General features: G+C 42.3%; 1 protein-coding gene and 1 pseudogene across 1 annotated transcript in view; one reads left to right on the top strand and one right to left on the bottom strand.

The window, feature by feature from the left end:
* LOC126106219 (uncharacterized) overlaps positions 1 to 23,747 on the bottom strand; it is a 165,669-nt gene that overhangs the window by 23,375 nt on the left and 118,547 nt on the right. Inside the window, exon 5 of the mRNA XM_049912449.1 lies at positions 9,497 to 9,679. Coding sequence (XP_049768406.1) covers positions 9,497 to 9,679 — 183 coding nt within the window. The remainder of the gene's footprint in view (positions 1 to 9,496; positions 9,680 to 23,747) is intronic.
* On the top strand, positions 22,085 to 22,202 carry LOC126107204 (5S ribosomal RNA; annotated as a pseudogene).

Below are 23,747 nucleotides of genomic sequence, written 5' to 3' on the forward strand. Positions count from 1 at the left end.
TTTATGGGCGGTTTTCAACATAGATACTTCAAGTGATGGTCTTAGATAAGCTTGTTGTTGGTGTAGATTCACATATCACAATACTGAGCACAGAAAAGGAATTGCGAATTTGAATGGACACCTGACTAACATCATCTGTCAAGAGAGCTGAAGAAATCTAAGATGATCATGTTATGAGACCCCTGTCCCCTCACTTACTGGCTTTCTTTCTCTTTATATTCCTTCTCCTCCTCCTGCTCCACCTCCACTTTTCGTCTCCCCTTCTATAACTCCTTCATCCATCTCTCTTCCTTCATCTGTTCCTCTTCCAAAATCCATTCCTGCAATTTCTTTTATCTCTTCTCCTCCTTCCCTTACACAATATTCTTGTATTTCTATTTCTCGTTCCTCATCCTATTTCTGTTCCTTCCCTGCTTTCTGTTCTTCTTCCCACTTTACTTTCTCTTCCTGCTTCAGCATCTGCCTCCATCTCCTTCCAATCTTCCTTACCCTTCCATTCCTTCTACTCTTTCACTTCTCCCTTACTGTTCCATTCCTACTCCCCTTCAACCCCTCCTTCCCCTTTATTCCTCTTTGTCCATCTCTCAGTCCTCCGTCCCCTTCTCCTTCGCTTCCACCATTTTCAATTTTGCTTCCCTTGCCCTCTCCTTCCCCTTTCTCATTTATTCTTTCCTCTTCTCCTTTCTTTCATCCTTACTCCTCCATTCCTACATCTGCCACATTGCTTCTTCCCATTCATTCCACCTTCGGCTTCCACATTTCTCCTGGCTCTTCTCCTTCCATTTTTTCCTTCTGTTCATCCACACACTTTCACCCCTCCTTCCTCTTCACTCCTGCTTCCCCTTCAATTTCTCCTTCTCCCTTCTCCTTCCATCCCACCTTTTCCATTCACTCCTCATTACCCTCCCACTACTCATCTCCTAATAGTCATCCCTTTTCCTTTCCTCACCACTTCTTCCTTAGCTCTCATTTATTCTCATGTACTCATTCATTTCTCCTTTCTCTTTCTGTCTCTCTCTCTCTTGGGTTCTCCTTTTTCCCTCTTTTTTCTCTCTTTTCCTATCTCTTTCACTTTATCTCTTTTTCCTATTTTCAGCCAATTTAACTTTTTAGTTATTTGTTTCCCCTTTCCCTGTGTGTGTGTGTGTGTGTGTGTGTGTGTGTGTGTGTGTGTGTGTGTGTGTGTGTGTGTGTGTAACATACATATATACATATTGCCACAAATCCTGGAAAATTCACAAACTAATGCTTTCTTATAAAGTTACTTGTGCTAAAATAAAGCAAAAGTGTAACAGATTTTAAAATGTTGTTGAAACTAAATACCTTCACGAATGTCCAATGCACATTTTGCCACCACATACTTTATTACAGAAAAATCAGGTAGCTCTTACATATTATGAGGAAAAGAAAGATGCTCAGCACAATCAAACTGCCACTGATGATACAGTCCCACACATGGACACCGAGGACATGCAGATTTTTCCTCAGAAATTTGAGTCAACACGTTTCACTTCAAAACCAAATACGGGAAAATATTAAAAAGTATTAATGTTAGTGCAAGAATTGAAAAGGTTAGTGTACTTCATTGTACATGTAACATGGACATGTGACTTTCTCAAGCACACCTTCATATTTAACACGTTATTCACTAAACCTCGTGGTTCTTCTACAAGTGTGTAATAATAATTTTGGAGTACACTGTTCAGATAAATATTGCAAAGATTCTAATATTTATGGTCTAGTATATTCTCACCAGCTGCAACATGGTTGTGAATATAAACAAGATCCAGGTACTGTCAAATGTTTTTTTATTCCAGTCTTTGTTCACAATATAAATTGCTTTGACAATGACCGGTTTCAGTCAGTAATGACCATCTTCAGATCTACAATATAAAAAATATACACCTAGTCTGCAGTCTATCTTTTGAAACAATACAGAATTTCATATCACAATATACTCTCATACAAACTGAGATCTGTACAGATAAAATAGGGTAAATCATACTTGTTCTACACGATGTCCTCATGTGATAAAGGCGTAATGTCATCGTCAAAACATATAAATACACTGAGCAAAGCATCGTCTCATAGAACTAAAATATGGTGTAAAATAGGCCACATTGTCCACACAGTCATTTTGCAACTGGTGTTACTGTACAAAATCTACTGAAGTGCAGTAGCTACCAGAAATCTGTTTGCCTGTATGCTTCATAGATGCCGCTGCTGTGGGCTTAGATGTACTCTGCCACTAGGTGTATATTTTTTATATTGTAGATCTGAAGATGGTCATTACTGACTGAAACTAGTTGTCGTCGAGGAATTTATGTTGTGATCCAAGAATGGAATAAAAAAAAATTGCTAGTATATTCTGCTGTTACCTAAAGTACTGTAACATTCTCTTACATATAGTGTCAGAGTCGATGTGGATGTCATCTTATACAAAATGTTTCAGGAGGAACAGTCAATAATTTATGAGGTGGTAGTATAGATTAATTCGAATAAAACATTCCATGCAACATGCATCCAATTCTTATTCATATAGCTGACAACAGAGATAATTATCAGTTAGTGTGTTGGAACGCCAGTTGATGTGTGTTTCTTCATTGACTGTCATCTTTGTTTTGAAGTTCAAGTTGGAGTAAACGTAACTGAATTTTTCAGCTGAGATGGTGATTGGACAATTCTACTCAATCGTTTAAGCATGCTTCACATATCTGCAAATGCTGAGTATGCCGATATGGTATTTGTGCACGTGGTTTGTAAAGGAAATGTTGCTGATGCTTGCGGAGGATACAGTACACAATTTGGTAACTGCAGAGCACCAGATTCAGGAGTGTTTACCCGAGTCTTCACTAAGCTGTGTGAGACTGGTGGAGTGTCCAGCAGTCATATCTCATCCGAACCCGAAAATCAACAGAGTATAGGTGAAGTAGAAGGCGACATGCACAATCCAGAATCAGCATGAAACGAATTATTAAAAAAGATCTGCAATTTTGGGTCTATAAAATGCAACTGACACAATAACTGAGACCAAACGATCAAGAAACACGCTGTACATTTGGCCATTAGGTGCTTGCAAAATGAAGGGTGGACATCAGTTTCAGCAGAAAAATGACGTTCATTGACGAGGCATAACTGCTGTTGAATGGCTTCGTGAACAAGTAGGATTTGGGGTACCGGTACTGAAAACCCCGAGTAGTTATGGAGAAGACATTGTATGTACAACGAGTGGGTGTGTGGTGTGGAATTTGGGCTGAGGTCATAACTAATCCGTACTTCTTTGATGATGTCGCCGTGAACACACTAACAGTGGACAGAGAAGAGAGTTTTTGTGGTCTGAAATAGATTGTGTGAAAATGAAGAGCCTCGGTTTCAACAAGATGGCGCCACCTGTCACACATCTATTGCTATAATTGTTACCAGAGGGGTTCATTAGTAGAGTGATTTCTCGCAATGTTGATGTGAACTGTCTGCCGAGATTCTGTGATTTGACACCAAGTGATTTCTTTTTGTGGAGATATAACGCCACAATCACTTCCACACTGAGAGTCAGTGGGTATTTTCAGAACTATACGTGCAAATATGTAGAAAAGTTATGGAAAGTTTCATCGAAAGTGTGCTAACAGAGTGAAGAGCATATGAGTAGCATACGCTACAATAATATATATGTTAGCCAGTTTGATCAATGATTTGTACATTCTAATCCACTCAAGAGTTGAGTTATTTATGGGACGCCCTTTTACACCTACTAAAATATTTACTATTCCTCCTGAAATTCCCTGCTTGTTCGTCTGGCTAGTGTACTAACACTGCAGACGGAAAGCATGTGGGTAGAGCGCTTATATAATAGGCTGAATCGTCTGCCATGTTCTCCCCGACTCTGAGGTTAAGGCAATGTGTTCATTGGGTGCGGTTACCTATTCACACAAATTTATACTATATTTCTTACAAAATATTTGATATTGTACTGAACAGTAATTAATGTGTATAGAGATATTTAGATCCATTTTTCCATATATAATAGAAAAAATGAAATATAATATTCCTATGTGGCACTTTATAAATATTAAATGTAAAAGTTAAGAACTCAATACGAATGTCTTCAAATAGGGACGCTATGCAATAACAACTTGTGACTGTTTGCTAGTTTTCGTTTGTGTATAGAAGCTTGCAAATGCAGTGTTTATTTTTTAATCGTAAGTAGGTACAACTGCATTTTAACTGTACAGAGGGGGTAAGGCAGACTTTCGTGTTCCAGTGAAACAAATTCATATTAGTAGTTTCATTTTTTGCTTCTTGTGTTGTGGTCAATGATCTTGAAAGGTTATGTTACTAACAATGGCCAGTCCACTATAAGAATATCTTAATTGTACCTCGTCCTACCGTACCTCTATAAGAAATGGTATTAAGTATTATTCAATTTGTGATAACGAGATACAAATACATCATCATAATAAATATTCCTTCTCACTTAGCCAATTGCGAAAATATCTCAGGAATCTAAAAATTTTGAGACAAAGTGCTTCAGTGTAATTATCGACTCGGGAAACAAACTCAGTTGTTTGCAGTTTGTTTCATGTTTATAACTACTTTTATTAATATACAGGGTGTTTCAGGCGTGATGGTCAATATTCAGCTATATGACAGGAATGATCATTCGAACCAAAAAAATGAAGTAAAAATGGGCTCTAAAAAGCATGCCATAAGAGCTATGATCAATCCTTGATCTTGGATACTGTGAAGTGAAACTAATCTCTTCTACTGAAAGCTCTTTGCTTTTCTTATTTTGTGATATGGTAGTATGAACTAAAACATGAAAAAAATGTCCAGTAAACATGTGCTCTAAAATGCGTACCTTAAATGTTATAAGCACTTGTTTATTACAAAGAGTTGCGTTTCAAAGTACTGGTAGCGAAGATGAACAATTGCTCATAGCTCTTGAAGTATGCATTTTGAAGCACATGTTTACTGGACATTTTTGCTTGCTTCAGTCCATAGTAACAGTTCCCAAAACATGGACGGCAAAGAGCTTGCAGTAAAAGAGATTTGTTTCACAGTATCGAAGGTCAATAATTGCTCATAGTTGGTAAGGTTCGCATTTTAGAGCCCATGTTTACTTGAGTTTTTTGTTTCGAATGATCATTCCTGCCATATCCTCGAATATTGGCCATCACTTCTGAAACACCCTGGATATTCACTTAAAATCTAAACATGCGAAAACCATTTTTGCAATAATTAGTGCAGTTCACAGCTGAGTATCCACCCATATTTGTGATGGATTTTTCAATACATTTAACAGGAATTTCCACTCATATCGCGACTCATATGTAAACAAGTATGAATATCCTGTACTTTCGGGAAAACATGTAAGACTGTTCAGCTCAGGTTAAGGTGGATTCACACTTGCGGGAACGTCGCAGTCTACGTAACCGACACGTTTTCGAACGTCAACGGTCAGAGGAATTACTGAGCATACATGGAACGTCAACGTCGAATGAACGGCGTGACGTTACAGTTGGTTCATAAAATACTCAGCAGAAGGGCTATTTCGTAGTTGATGGTAGGTCGTCATAAAATGGCGAAATTTAATTTAAAGCAGTTTGCAATGTTTGCTGCTGCCATGGATGATGAGGAACACAGAGCAAAAAGAGTCTGGGTTACAAAAATCGAGAGTTCCATTCTCTTTACGAGTTCTATAAATATTTCATAATGTCTAAACAACAGTTTCTTTGCCTGTTAAACAAGATACAAATGAAAACTACGAAGAGAAATTGAAGACATGCACGGGAAAACGGGCTATCCTTCAAATGTAGAAACTTAGAGATAAGTGTTGCCATCTGTTGCTGCGGACGGGTACTATCAAAATTGACATTGGTCTCATCCCAAAATATCCTAAGGTGATATTCAGGGCCGAGACAAATGTCAATTTTGATAGCCCCCCGTACGCAGCAAAATATAGCGAAACTTATTCTAAGCTTTTACATTTGTGGGTTAGCCCGTTTTTCTGCGCATGTCTTCAACTCATGATTTCGGCGTCCAATATTACCCCAAAGAAGCTGATGGTTTGCGTATGGTATGTCTAGATGGGCTTTATTTACATATATTTCCGCTATCCGCTGTCCGTAGTTTATTACGAATCTTATTTTAAACTTCTGCATGTTGCATCAGGTTTACTCCCGGTTTTTCTTTTCGCTGTTCCACTGGAAAAAAAAGTGCCTAAAGCACGTTGAACAAGGTATGTACCGTTTACTTTGCAATGTATTTCTTCAGTGTATAAAACAAAATAGTTTTAACTTAGTACTGTCATACAATACATATTAAGACTGTTTCGTGATAGCAGTCAGTGGGGTATACTTTCGTATTAGTTCCCACTGTGTTATTATGTAAAGGTGGATTCACACTAGACGGAACGTAACCGTCACGTCGAAAGTCGCTGTAGTTCATCAAAATGGCCCATGCAGACATACTTTAGGCAAACCATCAGCTTCTGCCATGGTGATATTGGACGCCTAAATCTTTAATTTCTCTTCGTAATTTTTATTTGTATCTTACATAATAAGTAAAAAAACTGTTATTTAGTCATTCTGAAATATTTATAGAACGATACTCCCTCTCTTGCAGCTCCTTGTAAAGAAGTTATTGAAAAGGCTGTGTATGTAAGGATAATAACTGATCATTTTATATCACATAACTTGCTACCAAAAGTAAACTTCGGCTTTAGAAGTTGTTTAACAACTGAGAATGCTATATTTTATTTTCTCTGTGAGGTACTGGATGGGTTAAACAAAATGTTGCAAACGCTAGGCATATTTTTTGATTTAACAAAGGCGTTTGATTGTGTTGATCACAAAATATTGCTCCAGAAATTGGACCATTACGGAATACGGGGAGAAACTCACAACTGGTTTACATCTTAAACAACAGACAGCAAAAGGTCATTATTCACAGTGCTGAGAATGGCTGTGATGTGGGGTATGAGTGGGGTACGGTCAAGTGGGGGGTGCCCCAGGGGTCAGTGTTGGGGCCACTCCTGTTTCTTATTTATACCTAAATGATAAGTCCTCTAGTTTTACGGGTAACTATAAAACACTTTTGTTTGCTGATGACACTAGCTTGGTAGTAAAGGATGTTGTGTGCAACACTGGCTCGGTTACAAATAGTGCAGTTCATGACACAAGTTCTTGGCTTGTAGAAAAGAAACTAACGCTAAATCATAGTAAGACAGGGTTTTTACAATTTCTAACATACAATTCAACAAAATCTGACGTTTTAATTTTACAGAATGGGCATATGATTAATGAAACTGAACAGTTCAAATTTCTAGCTGTTCAGATAAATAGTAAACAGTCATGGAAAGCTCACGTTCAGGATCTTTTTCAAATACTTAATACTGCCATTTTTTCTATTCGAACGGTATCTGAAGTGAGTGATCGTTCGACATGAATATTTGTCTACTTTGCTTATTTTCATTTACTTATGTCGTATGGTATTATATTCTGGGGCGACTCTTCCGATTCTAAAATGATATTTTGGCTCAGAAACGGGCGGTTCGGGCAATAAGTGGTGTAAATTCACTAACCTCTTCTCGACCGCTGTTTACGAGTCTGGGTATTTGACATTGGCCTCTCAGTATATATATATTTCCTATTGTCGTTTCTTGTTACCAATATTAGTTTATTCCCAAGAATAAGCAGCTTTCGCTCGGTTAATACTCGGCAGAAATCAAACCTGCATTTGGATTGGACATCCTTAACTCTTCTGCAGAAAGGTGTGCAGTATACTGCTGCATCCATTTTCAGTAAGCTACCACTAGAACTCAGAAATCTTAGCAGTAATTCACGCGCTTTCAAATCTAAACTGAAGAGTTTCCTCATGGGTCACTCCTATTCTGTCGAGGAGTTCCTTGAAAATTAGGCTGATTCTTGCTGTGTTATTGATTGGTTCGACTTTTTTTTTGGGTTCATAATTTATTTTGTCTGTTATTACTTTTATGTTGTAATTTCATGTACTGATACGTTCCATGACCTTGGAGATTTTCTCCTCAATTTGGTCCTACGGAACTTGACGTGAAAATAAATAAATAAAAATGTGGAATCCATTTCACAGTCTCGATTTTTTAACATTTTTTCCTAATACAGACTCTTTTTGCTCGCTGTTCCTGTTCCTTAAAAATGGTTCAAATGGCTCTGAGCACTATGGGACTTAACATCTGAGATCATCAGTCTCCTAGAACTTAGAACTACTTAAACCTAACTGACCTAGGACATCACACATATCCATGCCCGAGGCAGGATTCGAACCTGCGGCCGTAGCAGTCGCGCAGTTCGAGACTGAAGCGCCTAGAACCGCTCGGCTACTCCGAGCGGCTCCTGTTCCTCATCATCATCAAGTGGAACAGCAATCATTGCAATCCGCTTTAAACTAAATTTTGGCATTTTATTACGATCTACCGTGAACTACGAAATAGCGCCTCTGGTGGGTATTTTGTGAATCAGGTGTAACGTCACGACGTCTCTTCTTTCGGCGCTGTGTAGTGTGAACGCTCAGGAATTCCTCTGACCGTCGGCTCTCCAAAACGTGACGGTTACGTGACTTTAATGTTCCCAAAAGTGTGAATCCACCTTTACAAGAGTGTATATGATATATGAAGATGGTATCCGTTCTTTCAGACATGTCCGAAAGAACAGATACCATCGGTGACCATGCAGCTCTCTTAGAATGAAATGATAATTAAATCAAAACCGTAAGCTGTCGACAGGCGTTGATATACATAAACGGGGACAGTTGAAAATGCTCTGACTGGGACTCGAACCCGTGATATCCTGCTTACATGGCAGACACTCTATCCATCTGATCCACCGAGGGCACAGAGGATAGTGCGACTGCAAGGGTTTATCCCTTCCACGCTGCCCGTGAGACCCACATACCCAAGTTGATGTCCACACACTACATTCGTAGTGCCCCTGCCCATTACAGTCATTACTCGCAGCAGAGAATCTTATCTGTAAGAATTCGGGCAATGCGTGTGCATCAAGCACGGAAGAAGAAGGTCAGTGGCCGGTCAGCCCTAACATGTCCGAAAGAACAGATACCATCTTGACATAGTTAAGGCAAAACCGGCCATTGACCTTCTTCCATGCTGGATGCACACACATTGCCCGAAGTCTTATGGGACTCGGTAAGATTGTCTGCCACGAGTAATGAGTGTAATGGGCAGGGGCACTATTAGGGTGTGGACATTAAGTTGGGCTAGTGGGTCTCACAGGCAGCGTGGAAGGGATAAATCCCTTCAGTTGCACTACCCTCTGTGCCCTCGGTGGCTCAGATGGATAGAGTGTCTGCTATATAAGCAGGAGATCCCGGGTTTCAGTCCCTGTTGGGGCACACATTTTCAACTGTCCCCGTTGATGTATATCGACGCCTGTCGACAGCTTAGGGTCTGGATTTAATTATCATTTCATTTTGCAAGAGTGGGCCAGAATGGGCGGGTACTGACCACGTCGATGCGCAGGAACTGCTTGGCGTGGTGGAAGCAGGCCTGCAGCAGCTCGGGCAGGTCGTAGTGCTCCGCGGCGCAGATGAGGCCCGGGATGTTGGAGCAGGTGAGCGGGCACGAGCCGGTGTGCAGGTAGTCCAGCAGGATGCGGAACGTCTCCGGGTCGAACTCGATGATGGGGAACTGCCAACCCAAAACACACGTACACTGCACCACTGCTATGTTACGCACTGAACGTTTACATTGCTTTAAGGAAGGCGATGGTATACAGATTTTAAATATATTTTTTTAAAACAAGATTTGGTACAATATATGTATGCCGCCTTACTGAAACACCTAGTTTCGTTCAAACAACATACCATCCTCAGGCATAAAAAAATTGGTCAGCTGAGAGTAGGTGTGGTGTGTGTACTGTAAGACCTTCAATACACACACCATTAGATTATTTGACCTGTCACTCTAACGAAGTAGGTGAGTGTCCGCAATATGTCTTGTGGTCTTATCATGGCATGTTTATCTTCTGCCATTAGGTCAGACGATAGAAATGCCACTTCCACGCTTAGAGTAGCAGATTGACGGTGACCAACTTTAAACACAACTTGATTAATTTTCGCACACATTTATTAAAATAATAACAAGCATAAAAATAACTTAACTGGGTTCCGGATGCTATTTACAATTGACAATCTGAAGTTCCTTTAGTCTTGGTACGTTAATCTTATTCTTACATATCTCTGATACTTGACAAAGTGTCTATTCATTTATCTTCATGGCTATGTACAGGAATATGGTAATCTTATTAGGCGCAGACTGAAACTTGACTATAGACTGGTGCAGACAAATGTAGAACTCGTACAGACTGTTGCAGACAAATGCAGACTGACTAATCGGAGGTCTGGACACTCGTTATAGTACCTCACGCGTTCATGTATCACTGCGCGAGTGTGATCCGCGAGGAGAAAAGGTTTTATGTTAACAGCAATATGTGGTACATATTAATACACGGATTGGCGGAAGCAGAATTTGGTCCATCTCTATGGCAGCGCCATCTCCTAGTGTGGAGATGGACGAGCGCTGCGCCTGCGCTGTTGTGCTTAGCGGGGCGCACTCTAGTGGGAAAGTTGTGTACGCGCTGACTATGCGGAACTATGTACACAACAGTAGGCCAACTGGGGGAACCATACAAAGTTAATTATGTATACGGACACTTCATCCATTACCGGAATTGAAGATCGGGACGATTTTTGCCTGTTAAAATTGAAACAAATGAGCCCTCGGTCACTATTATTTTTAGTCTTATTGACCAGGTTTCAACACTTCTAAGACTGCCTTCATCAGAATTAAAACAATTAAAATGGCCTATAACATAGTTACAAATTTATAGGAAAATACATCTTTATATAAAAAGTGTAAGTACTGACTAACAACAAAAGACAGAGGCAGTAGTTACTTGTCACATATAAATATTTTATATGTGACAAGCCAGAAGGGCTTTAGTCACAAAATATATAAAAAGGAATGCCTGAAGGCGAGCCACTATGGGCTGCTCGTACCTGTCTGTACAGCCAAAGGCTGCAACGGACTGAGGCGCCCACGTTAACAAGTGCAGGCAACATGACATTGCATCGAGAGTGCTATCTAGTAGCCGCATGCACAACTTGCCTACTTGACATCCAAGTGTAGACAGACGAAAATTATAATGAATATTGTTCAGTGCATAATGTAAAAAGCAATATTTTATTTAACAGCGACAGAAAAAGTAACATTTTGTCTGCAACAGAGCTTAAAAGTACAGCATAAAAATGTCATTATAGAAAATACAGGAAGGACTGAATGTCGGCACGGTAGCTCAGCGTGTTCGGTCAGAGGGTTAAACTACTCTCTGTAATAAAAAACTGTGTAAACGGATCAACTAACAACATGAATGAGTGTCATCGGACGTCCGCCACGAACAAATCCAACGAACAATAGAGAACAAAATAAGATTAAAAAAACTGGGAAAAAACATTTGGGTAAATTGCACAAGGAGACCCGAAATGAAATGTCAAGTAACGTCTTTGTACCGTTGAACAAATTTTTATTGCGCAACTGCAGCTGTTCATTGAGAATGAGGCTATCATTTCGAGAAAGAAGTTTAAAAATCTCTAATTCTTCCAGAATATCTAATTTACGTCCTTTCTTCTCGGAGTTCAAAATGATGAAATCGCAAATAGCTTTAGGCGAGTGATCTGTAATCAGAAGACGGTCGGCAAAAGACGAATTTTGGGGGCTAGTGCCATTTTTTCTTAAAAGGTGTTCTTTATATCTGGTTTTAAAGGCACGTCCAGTTTGTCCTATGTATTTTTGCCTGTTATCGACGTTCATACTCGCAAAATAGTGCTCACAGTATTCCAATATTTTCAAGAATGTTTTAATTTCAAGTTAGAAGTCGGGTAACAAATGACAAAAGAGTTTTCTTTTTGTGTGATGTAATTATAAATTAACAATTTTCAGATTTATTTTTCCTTTCCTTGTACTGTGAAATGTTTGTTCATATAAAATTTCGTTATTCTACGTCAAGGGGGGGGGGGGGACTACCTTCTAGATTTTAATTATTGATTTTTCGAGTGTCAAAATATGTGACATAAGTGACAATATCTTTTGTTTACATTTTTACAGCACTAAACGACTACATACCTCAGGGTGTGATATAAATTTGCACTTGATACGTCTACTCGTTACTGAGAAAAAGATGCTTTAACAGACGGACCGACAGACAGTCTGATAACAAATGACAAAAGAAATTTTTTTATCCGATATTATTACAAATTAACAATATTCATTTATTTCGTTTACTTGTACTGTAAAGTCTTTGTTCTTGTGAACTTTTATGATTCTACGTTGAGGAGTAGCTTCTAGGTTTTAATGACTGAGTTTCCGAGTATCAAAATATGTAACATAAATGACAATATCTTTTGCTTGCAGTGACTCAGAAGTTTAACATTTTTACAGGACTAAACGACTACAGACCTCAGGGTGTGACATAAATTTCCACTTGATACATCTACTCGTTCCTGAGGAACACGGGCATAACAGATGGATGGACAGACAGTCAGGTAATAAATGAAAAAAAAAAATTCGTGTGGTCATTTGCAAATTAACAATAATTATAGGGTTTTTCCTTTGGTTGTAGAGTGAAACCTTGCTTCTTGATAAATTTCGTGACTCTGGAGAAACGGAAAGCACCATGCAGGTTTTGATGAGTGAGTTTTCGAGTATCGAAACATGCGACATAAATGGCCGTTCTTTTCGGTTGAACTGACTTAGAAGCTTACATTTCTTACACCACCACATGAATATAGATCTAAATGTGACATAAATTTCAGCAGTGATAGGTTGCCTGTTCCTGAGAGATAAGGGCTTTAACAGACGGATGGACAGCCAATCTGATAACAAATAAGAAAATTTTTTTCTTGTTGTATAGTTACAAATTAACAATTTTAGGATTTTTTTTCTTTTGGTTGCAGTGTGAAACCACGCTTCTTGTAAAATTTCATGATTCTACGTCTACGGGAACTATCGTGTAGGCTTTATGAGTCAGTTTGCGAGTATCAAAATACATTACATAAATGGCCATATCTTTTATTGCTTTAAACTTGGAGGCTTCACTTTTTTGCACCGCTAAGGGACCATAGTCTTTAATATGTGACATAAATTTCATCTTGATCCGTCTACCCCTTCCTAAGACAAAGAGTTCTTAACAGTCGGACAGACGTACAAGAAAGTGGTCCTATACGGGTTACGTTTTCACCGGCTGTAGTATGGAACCCTAAAAATGACATTAATCACAGAGAATTTTCACTGATCATCTTGTGTACAAAATCAGTGTTATACACCGACTATAATGAACATACAGAATGATGTTGACTATAACTGCACTGAACCTACGGAATACAGTTAATGTACAACATTGATCTATGTAAAAATATTCTTATTCATATTCATGCGCTGGGATTTTGGAACTAAATAAAGTTGTCTTCAACGGCGTGGTGCAATCATTTCAATTGTACACCACTTCGGCGGTTTGCCTGTCCCTGAGCGAATAGCATCTGTTGCACCTAGGCCCGACATTGCTTAATTTCGGGGATCGGGCGAGAACCTGTGTTTCCAACGTGGGAAGGGCGTTGGCATCTTGCAAAATATGCTGCGTTCAAACATTGTGAAATACCTCGAAGAAAACGGTCTATTGACAAACAGCCAGTACGGATTCATAACATATTGGACTTGCCAAATACAAACATCAAAAAAAGTTTTGTATCACCTCGGTTCCGAGAGTTCCAGAATCTATACATAAAATTGGAATAGAGATCAACATAAACATCATTTCTGCCCTTTTTATTGCTCATGAAAACCAAACACTGCATTTGTACCACCATACAGCGAGACCTTCAAAGATGGTGGTCCAAATTGCTGTACACACCAGTACCTCTAATACCTAGTAGCACGTCCTCTTGCATTGATGCATGCCTGTGTTCGTCGTGGCATACTGTCCACAAGTTCATCAAGGCACTGTTGGTCCAGATTGACCCACTCCTCAATTGCGATTCGGCGTAGATCCCTCAGAGTGGTTGGTGGATCATGTCGCCCATAAACAGCTATTTTTAATCCATCCCAGGCATGTTCGATAGGGCTCATGTCTAGAGAACATGCTGGCCACTCTAGTCAAGCGATGTTATCCTGAAGGAAGTCCAACGATGGAGGCGTGAACTGTCGTCCATGAAGACGAATGCCTCACCAATATGCTGCCGATACGGTTGCACTATCGGTCAGAGAATGGCATTCACGTATCGCACAGCAGTTACGGCGCCTTCCATGACCACCAGCGGCGTACAATGGCCCCACATAATGCCACCCCAAAACAGCAGAGAACCTCCATCTTGCTGCACTCGCTGGACAGTGTGTCTAAGGCGTTCACCCTGACCGGGTTGCCTCCAAACACGTCTCCGACGATTGTCTGGTTGAAGTTATATGCGACACTCATCGGTGAAGGGAACGTGATGCCAATCCTGAGCGGTCCATTCGGCATGTTGTTGGGCCCATCTGTACCGAGTTGCATGGTGTCGTGGTTGCAAAGATGGACCTCGCCATGGACGTTGGGAGTGAAGCTGCGCATCATGCAGCCTACTGCACACAGTCGTAAGACGACGTCCTGTGGCTGCACGAAAAGCATTATTCAACATGGTGGCGTTGCTGTCAGGGTTCCTCCGAGCCGTAATCCGCAGGTAGCCGTCATCTACTGCAGTATTAGCCCTTGGGCGGCCTGAGCGAGGCATGTCATCGACAGTTCCTGTCTCTCTGTATCTTCTCCATGTTCGAGCAACATCGTTTGGTTCACTCCGAGATGCCTGGACACTTCCCTTGTTGAGAGCCCCCCATGGCACTAAGTAACATTGCGGATGCGACTGCACCGCGGTATTGACCGCCTAGACATGGTTGAACTACAGAGAACACGAGCTGTGTACATCACTCCTGGTGGAATGGCTGGAACTGATCGGCTGTCAGACCCCCTCCGTCTAATAGGCGCTGCTTATGCATGGTTGTTCACATCTTTCGGACTGTGTCTGTGAAAAAATATCCGCAGTCAACGTCTATCTTCAGGAGTCCTGGGAACCAAGGCGATGCAAAACTTTTTTTGATGTGTGTACAACTGCCTCATTACTCATACGGCGTCTTGAATATATCACGAGCTGATTCCAATCCATAATATTGTATTTTGCATACGACCATTGAAGGCAGGGGCTTCCCCGTATGTTTGTACATGTAGTTCTGCGCTAGATTCATGGAGAACATTCAAGGTTGAATGACGAACAGTTATCGCCGGCCGCGGTGGTCTAGCGGTTCTAGGCGCTCAGTCCGGAACCGCGCGACTGCTACGGTCGCAGGTTCGAATCCTGACTCGGGCATGGATGTGTGTGATGTCCTTAGGTTAGTTAGGTTTAAGTAGTTCTAAGTTCTAGGGGACTGATGACCACAGATGTTAAGTCCCATAGTGCTCAGAGCCATTTGGACGAACAGTTATCGATGCAAACTGATTTCTACGAACGTTTCGTGAGGCAAGGAGACCATTTGTCTGCCGTTTTATTTGCAATGGTCCTTGAGCCAGCTCTGCTTGGTCTCCGCCGATTCTTGGAAGGGTTTATTTATGGACTATGAGGTTCCGATGTTGTGCATATGCTGATAATATCATATTCCCGGCGAGGTCAGGGGGTGACATACAGACGGCGCTGCGATGGTTTCAACAGTACGATACAGTGGTTGGCAGTATCATCTGTAAGCGGAAGATGAAGTATATGGATGTGGCCAGGGGGCTGTCCCTGGGAGCGGCAGTGTCCATTAATGACGTATCAGCGCTCAAATGTGTAGGGGTCCTACTTCATGACCAAATTCAACGCACTGCACCGGTCACATATTGCGACAGGTGCGTCCATTGGTGTGACTCCACATGCTACCCACGATGAACATGCTCCGGCAGACACAATACATTAATGTCTTATGATCTCCCAAATTAAACCATTTCGACCATAAGCTACCGACCCCCAGTACGATAGTTACCAGGATACAAGCTGCATTTGGACATTTCGTGAGTAGATCAGGTAATAAACCACTTCGGTTGTAAGTAGTTTTATTGGTTCAATGACTGTTTTCGGGCGATTATAAGCCCATTGTCAGGTGAAGAAGACTGCAGTAGGAAAATGGAGAAACTGTAATAAGAGATTGGACGCCACTTATAGCTTGTTTGTTGTAATACTGGGAATTCACAGCCCAACTGTAAATATGAAACTGATATGGTCGGGTTAGAATGAAACACAGTTATCACCTGCCTACCCTCCAAGATTCCCTCCAGTACTAAATCAAAATGGCTCTGAGCACTATGGGACTTAACATCTATGTTCATCAGTCCCCTAGAACTTGGTACTAAATCCCTTGATGCCTCAAAACGTGTCCTACCAACCGATCCCTTCTTTTGGTCAAGCTGTCCCACAAATTACTCTTCTCCCCAATTCTATTCATTACCTCCTCGTTAGTCACATGATCTACCCATCTGATATTCAGCATTCTTCTGTAGCACCACATTTAGAAAGCTTCTATTCTCTTCTAGTCTAAACTGTTTATCGTCCATGTTTCACTTCCATACAAGGCTACACTCCATACAGATACTTTCAGAAAAGGTTTCCTGACACTTTAATCTATAACCTATGTTAACAAATTTCTTTAAGTCAGAAACGCTTTCCTTGCATGAACCAGTCTACATTTTATATTCTCTCTACTTCGACCATCATCAGTTACTTTGTTCCCAAAATAGCAAAACTTATCTACTACTTTAAGCGTCTAATTTCGTAATTTAATATTCTCAATATCACCTGATTCAATTCGATTACATTCCATTATTCTCGTTTTCCTTTTGTTGATGTTCATCTTACATCGTCCTTTCAAGTCACTGTCCATTCCGTTCAGTTGCTCTTCCAGGTCCTTTACTGTCTCTTACAGAGGCAAACCTCAAAGTTTTTATTTCTTCTCCAAGGATTTTAATTCCTACTCCGAATTTTTCTTTTGTTTCCTTCACTGCTTGCTCAGTAAACAGATTGAATAACATCGGGGATAGGCTACAACCCCGTCTCACTCCCTTCTTAACCACTGCTTCCCTTTCATGCCCTCGACTCTTATGACTGCCATCTGGTTTCTGTACAAATTGTAAACAGCCTTTCGCTCACTGTATTTTACCCCTGCCACCTTCAGAATCTGAAAGAGTGTATTCCAGTCAACATTGTCAAAAGCTTTCTGTAAATAGGTATACAAATGCTAGAAACGTAGGTTTGCCTTTCCTTCATCTACTAAGGTAAGTCGTAGGATCAGTTGTGCCTCGCGTGATGCAACATTTCTACGGAATCCAAAGTAATATTCCCCGAGGTCGTCTTCAACCAATTTTTCTATTCGTCTGGTTCGGTAATTTTCACACCTGTCAACACCTGACCATATCAACTCATGTTTACGACTGGGCAGCGAATTCCCACTATTAGCGTACTATAAAATGGTTCAAATGGTTCTGAGCACTATGAGACTTAACATCTTAGGTCATCACTCCCCTAGAACATAGAACTAATTAAACCTAACTAACCTAAGGACATCACACACATCCATGCCCGAGGCAGGATTCGAACCTGCGACCGTAGCAGTCCCGCGGTTCCGGACTGCAGCGCCTAGAACCGCACGACCACCGCGGCCGACTAGCGTACTATAATAAACAAGTGTTAATGGTAAAGAGTCCCTCATTATACTTTCTCCGTTTTCCTACTGCAGTCTTGTTCACCTGGAGATGGGCTTATAATCACCAGAAACCGGTCATGATTGAAACAAAAAAACTATTTACAACTGAAGCGGTTTATTGTCTGATTATACGATGCTTTGTTGTGGATTTTCATTTAACCAAATTTTATTTCGTGAATGCTGACACTGTTTTTAAAATTCGTTACGCTTTGACATTGCCCTCATGTGAAAGTGACGTAGGTTTGACCAATGTCAGGAACAGAGTGGAGGCCTTTTTGTGGGAACGATGCGCCGACTATGGCGTTCTGAGCAAGACATCCTGGTCGGCGCCGTGATCGATGAACCCTCCAGTTGCTGTCGGTCATACGAGGGCAGTTCAATAAGTAATGCAACACATTTTTTTCTGAAACAGGGGTTGTTTTATTCAGCATTGAAATACACCAGGTTATTCCCCAATCTTTTAGCTACACAACACTATTTTTCAACGTAATCTCCATTCAATGCTACGGCCTTACGCCACCTTGAAATGAGGGCCTGTATGCCTGCACGGTACCATTCCACTGGTCGATGTCGGAGCCAACGTCGTACTGCATCAATAACTTCTTCATCATCCACGTAGTGCCTCCCACGGATTACGTCCTTCATTGGGCCAAACATATGGAAATCCGACGGTGCGACATCGGGGCTGTAGGGTGCATGAGGAAGAACAGTCCACTGAAGTTTTGTGAGCTCCTCGCGGGTGCGAAGACTTGTGTGAGGTCTTGCGTTGTCATGAAGAAGGAGAAGTTCGTTCAGATTTTTGTGCCTACGAACACGCTGAAGTCGTTTCTTCAATTTCTGAAGAGTAGCACAATACACTTCAGAGTCGATCGTTTGACCATGGGGAAGGACATCGAACAGAATAACCCCTTCAGCGTCCCAGAAGACTGTAACCATGACTTTACCGGCTGAGGGTATGGCTTTAAACTTTTTCTTGGTAGGGGAGTGGGTGTGGCGCCACTCCATTGATTGCCGTTTTGTTTCAGGTTCGAAGTGATGAACCCATGTTTCATCGCCTGTAACAATCTTTGACAAGAAATTGTCACCCTCAGCCACATGACGAGCAAGCAATTCCGCACAGATGGTTCTCCTTTGCTCTTTATGGTGTTCGGTTAGACAACGAGGGACCCAGCGGGAACAAACCTTTGAATATCCCAACTGGTGAACAATTGTGACAGCACTACCAACAGAGATGTCAAGTTGAGCACTGAGTTGTTTGATGGTGATCCGTCGATCATCTCGAACGAGTGTGTTCGCACGCTCCGCCATTGCAGGAGTCACAGCTGTGCACGGCCGGCCCGCACGCGGGAGATCAGACAGTCTTGCTTGACCTTGCGGCGATGATGACACACGCTTTGCCCAACGACTCACCGTGCTTTTGTCCACTGCCAGATCACCGTAGACATTCTGCAAGCGCCTATGAATATCTGAGATGCCCTGGTTTTCCGCCAAAAGAAACTCGATCACTGCCCGTTGTTTGCAACGCACATCCGTTACAGACGCCATTTTAACAGCTCCGTACAGAGCTGCCACCTGTCGGAAGTCAATGAAACTATACGAGACGAAGCGGGAATGCTTGAAAATATTCCACAAGAAATTTCCGGTTTTTTCAAACAAAATTGGCCGAGAAAAAAAATGTGTTGCATTACTTATTTTACTGCCCTCGTATTTCGCCGCCATTCAATCACATTCGTACGTTTCTCACTGACTATAGTTACCGGCTGGGTGACCTGCCTTCTAGTCGGCCCCCGGTAGCTGAAAAAAAAAGGGAAAGAAAAGTGGTCAAGGCGACATAATGGCAATCCTAAAGGCCCGGGTTCGATTCCCGGGAGGGGGGGGGGACGGAGATTTTCTCCCCTCAGGGAGTGGGTGTCGTGTTGTCCTTATCATCATCATTTTATCCCCATCGACACGCAAGTCACCGAAGTGGCGTCAAATCGAAAGACTTCCACCCGGCAGACGGTCTACCCGACGGGAGGCCCTCGTCACACGACATTTACATTTTCCTGCCTTCTACACGATCGTCCACGGCAAAGGACTGATATTGCCAGTTACAGAGGCACCACCGTGCAAATGTGGTTGAACGACGGCACCCCGCCGCGCGATGGGAGAGGACATGACGTGTTACCCATCTATACTTTACCTCACGGAAGTGCGGATTTCTTGGTACGTGGCCGTGAATGACAAATTCCGTAATCGCTAACGATTGCGCTCCATTCATATGGTCATCGCGCCTCTGTGTCTACGTTGCATAGTAGCGCCTACTTGATCCTGACGCACGTCGGTTGACATATGGTACAGCGGCTGCACGTTGGCTGCTCACACAAGGAATGTTAGCCCTCCTGTTACGATAGCCGGCCGCGTCGATTATTTCTGACGCTCAGTTCCAGCCGCATCCCGTCTGCTTCCCAGTTGGCAGGACATATGAAGTCAATTGGTTTAAAGGAATGGGGCTATACTATTTCTTCCACGACGGTGTCAAAGAAATGTTAGATTATTGATGCTTCTTGCCGGACAAACACACAGCCTTAGAATGCTGGGCGAAATACCGGTCCTGCTCTGCCAACTATCTGGGTTCATTGTCCATGGAGGCTCCGGCTAGCTGTGGTGTTCCAATTGCGAGAAGACCTACACTACTGGCCATTAAAATTGCTACACCACGAAGATGACGTGCTACAGACGCGATATTTAACCGACAGGAAGAAGATGCTCTGATATGCAAACGATTAGCTTTTCAGACCATTCACACAAGGTTGACGCCTGTGGCGACACCTACAACGTGCAGACATGAGGAAAGTTTCCAACCGATTTCTCATACACAAACAGCAGTTGAACGGCGTTGCCTCGTGAAACGTTGTTGCGATGCCTCGTGTAAGGAGGAGAAATGCGTACCATCACGTTTCCGACTTTGATAAAGGTCGGATTGTAGCCTATCGCGATTGCGGTTTATCGTATCGCGACATTGCTGCTCGAGTTGGTCGAGATCCAATGACTGTTAGCAGAATATGGAATCGGTGGGTTTAGTATGGTAATACGGAACACCGTGCTGGATCCCAACAGCCTCGTATCACTAGCAGTCGAGATGACAGGCATCTTATTCACATGGCTGTAACGGATCGTGCAGCCGCGTCTCGATCCCTGAGTCAACAGATAGGGACGTTTGCAAGACAACAACCATCTGCTCGAACAGTACGACGAAGTTTGCAGCAGCATGGACTATCAGCTCGGAGACCATCGCTGCGGTTGCTGCATCACAGACAGGAGAGCCCGCGATGGTGTACTCAACCACGAACCTGGGTGCACGAATGGCAAAACGTCATTTTTTCGGATGAATCCAGGTTCTGTTTACAGCATCGTGATGGTCGCATCCGTGTTTGGCGACATCGCGGTGAACGCACATTGGAAGCGTGTATTCGCCATCGCCATACTGGCGTATCACCTGGCGTGATGGTATGGGCACCATTGGTTACACGTCTTGGACACCTCTTGTTCGCATTGTTGACACTTTGAACAGTGGACGTTACATTTCAGATATGTTGCGACCCGTGGATCTACCCTGCATTCGATCCCTACGAAACTCTACATTTCAGCAGGATAATGCACGACCGCATGTTGCAGGTCCAATATGGGCCTTTCTGGATACAGAAAATGTTCGACTGCTGCCCTGGCCAGCACATTCTCCAGATCTCTCACCAACTGAAAACGTCTGGTCAATGGTGGCCGAGCAACTGGCTCGTCACAATACGCCAGTCACTACTCTTGATGAACTGTGGTACCGTGTTGAAGCTGCATGGGCAGCTGTACCTGTACACGCCATCCAAGCTCTGTTTGACTCAATGCCAGGCGTATCAAGGCCATTATTACGGCCAGATGTGATTGTTCTGGGTAGTGGTTTCTCAGGATCTATGCACCCAAATTGCGTGAAAATGTAATCACATATCAGTTCTAGTATAATATATTTGTCCAATGAATACCCGTTTATCATCTGCATTTCTTCTTGGTGTAGCAATTTTAATGGCCAGTAGTGTAGATTCAAGACTGATCTTAACCTATGTGCACAGGGGACAGTACTATTTACCATACTAGAAAATGACATGCTCAGCTGTTGTAGAGATTTTTTTTACCTAGTGTGATCTTTACGTTGTAATTAAGAAACACTGATAGTAACGTGAACTGTAAAGAGTAAGGCGGCAGGTTTGCGTACACCTCCTTACAAAGATTTTTTTTCATCTTTTGCTTTCTAAAGCCAACGGCCTTGCCGCAGTGGTAACACCGGTTCCCGTCAGATTACCGAAGTTAAGCGCTGTCGGGCTGGGCTAGCACTTGGATGGGTGACCATCCGGTCTGCCGAGCGCTGTTGGTAAGTGGGGTGCACTCAGCCCTTGTGCGGCAAACAGAGGAGCTACTTGTTTGAGAAGTAGCGGCTCCGGTTTCGGAAACTGACATACGGCCGGGAGAGTGGTGTGCTGACCACATGCCCCTCCACATCCGCATCCAGTGACGCCTGTGGTCGGAGGATGACACGGCGGCCGGTCGGTTCCGTTGGGCCTTGATGGCCTCTGTGGCAGGAGTTTAGTTTCGTTGGTTTGCTTTCTAAAAGCTTCTGGGTCTTCCTTCTCAATTCAAAAAAGTATTACATGTAGTAGTCGATGTTATTCATTACAGATACTGTATTTGCTGCAATTCTTGTCGCAGAGGCTAACATCTGGAATGTTACCCCAGAGGCTAGAAATCTTAACTTAACTGTCAGTCTATGTCAGAAAGTAAACACAGATTATACCCTGGAAGTTTCTGTTATTCTGTTATTGGTGTCTCTGGTCAGGGTTACAGGAAGGTCTTTGACTGGAATCTCGGCGATAAGTATAAACTTATGTCTTCCCCCACGTTCCCACAGGGCAACTGTCATATCCGAATAACTCACAAAACTGGAAATTGAGCGATTCGAACACTCGGCAAAATGGAAATCCACAATGAAGCCCCTTCCGAAATTTGTCAGGTGCTGATAACGCTGTCTTACACGAGTACGTGACATCTCCGTGTCTCTCACAGTGACCAGTCAACATCTGACGTTGTTCACACCCCTTACATATCTTACCAAGCCTGGTAATAAAATTAAAAACACGAACAACACTAAATGCGCTCTGATGGCCGTTCTATCTGTCGCATAGAATTGTAATTCTAATTATTTTCATACCCGCCGACGGTGTGTACTTAAACGAAATTACACTGACATTTGACCATGTCTTCTGAGTGTTTCACATTTTTAGTCAGGCAGTTTAGTAACTACATGTTCCAGCACACGTTACTCTTTGGCAATTGGTTTTAAATAGAGATTAATGGTTCTGTTGACCACGGAGTGAGAAACGTCTTCCAAACGAGATCTGTTGAATAAATTCTGGGACTTTGCCCACAAAATTTTTCTACGCTTATCTTTTACTTATTGCGCATTGTCTCCTTCGAAACACTCTCCTCCACAACAGATTGACCGCTCCAAACGCCGTTCCCACTTCCAGAAGCGCTATCTGCGATTTTTCTTTTATCTCGTCTATCGTTGAAGTATTCATTCTTTCAACGGGGAAATAAAAAAAGTCCGCAGGGACCAGGTCTGGAGAGTATGGAGGATGAGGCAGCACAGATTTCGTTCTTTGTGCAATAGACACGCACCAACAGGGATTAATGGGCGGGTGCGTTACCGTTATGCGAGAGCCATGATTTGTCTCGCCATATTTTCTTCTCACATTTTCTCGCAGGCGTCGCAAAACGTCCCGATAACAGTTCGCCCCCGTGACACAAATTCATAATGAACTAATCCAAAGTCAAATAAAACTATCAGCATGGCTTTGACATATGACCTTGAAACGCGTACGTTTCATATGTATTCATTACCAGCGATGGCGAGGCATGACAG

Source organism: Schistocerca cancellata, chromosome 10, assembly GCF_023864275.1.
Source record: "Schistocerca cancellata isolate TAMUIC-IGC-003103 chromosome 10, iqSchCanc2.1, whole genome shotgun sequence".
NCBI classification, from domain to species: domain Eukaryota; kingdom Metazoa; phylum Arthropoda; class Insecta; order Orthoptera; family Acrididae; genus Schistocerca; species Schistocerca cancellata.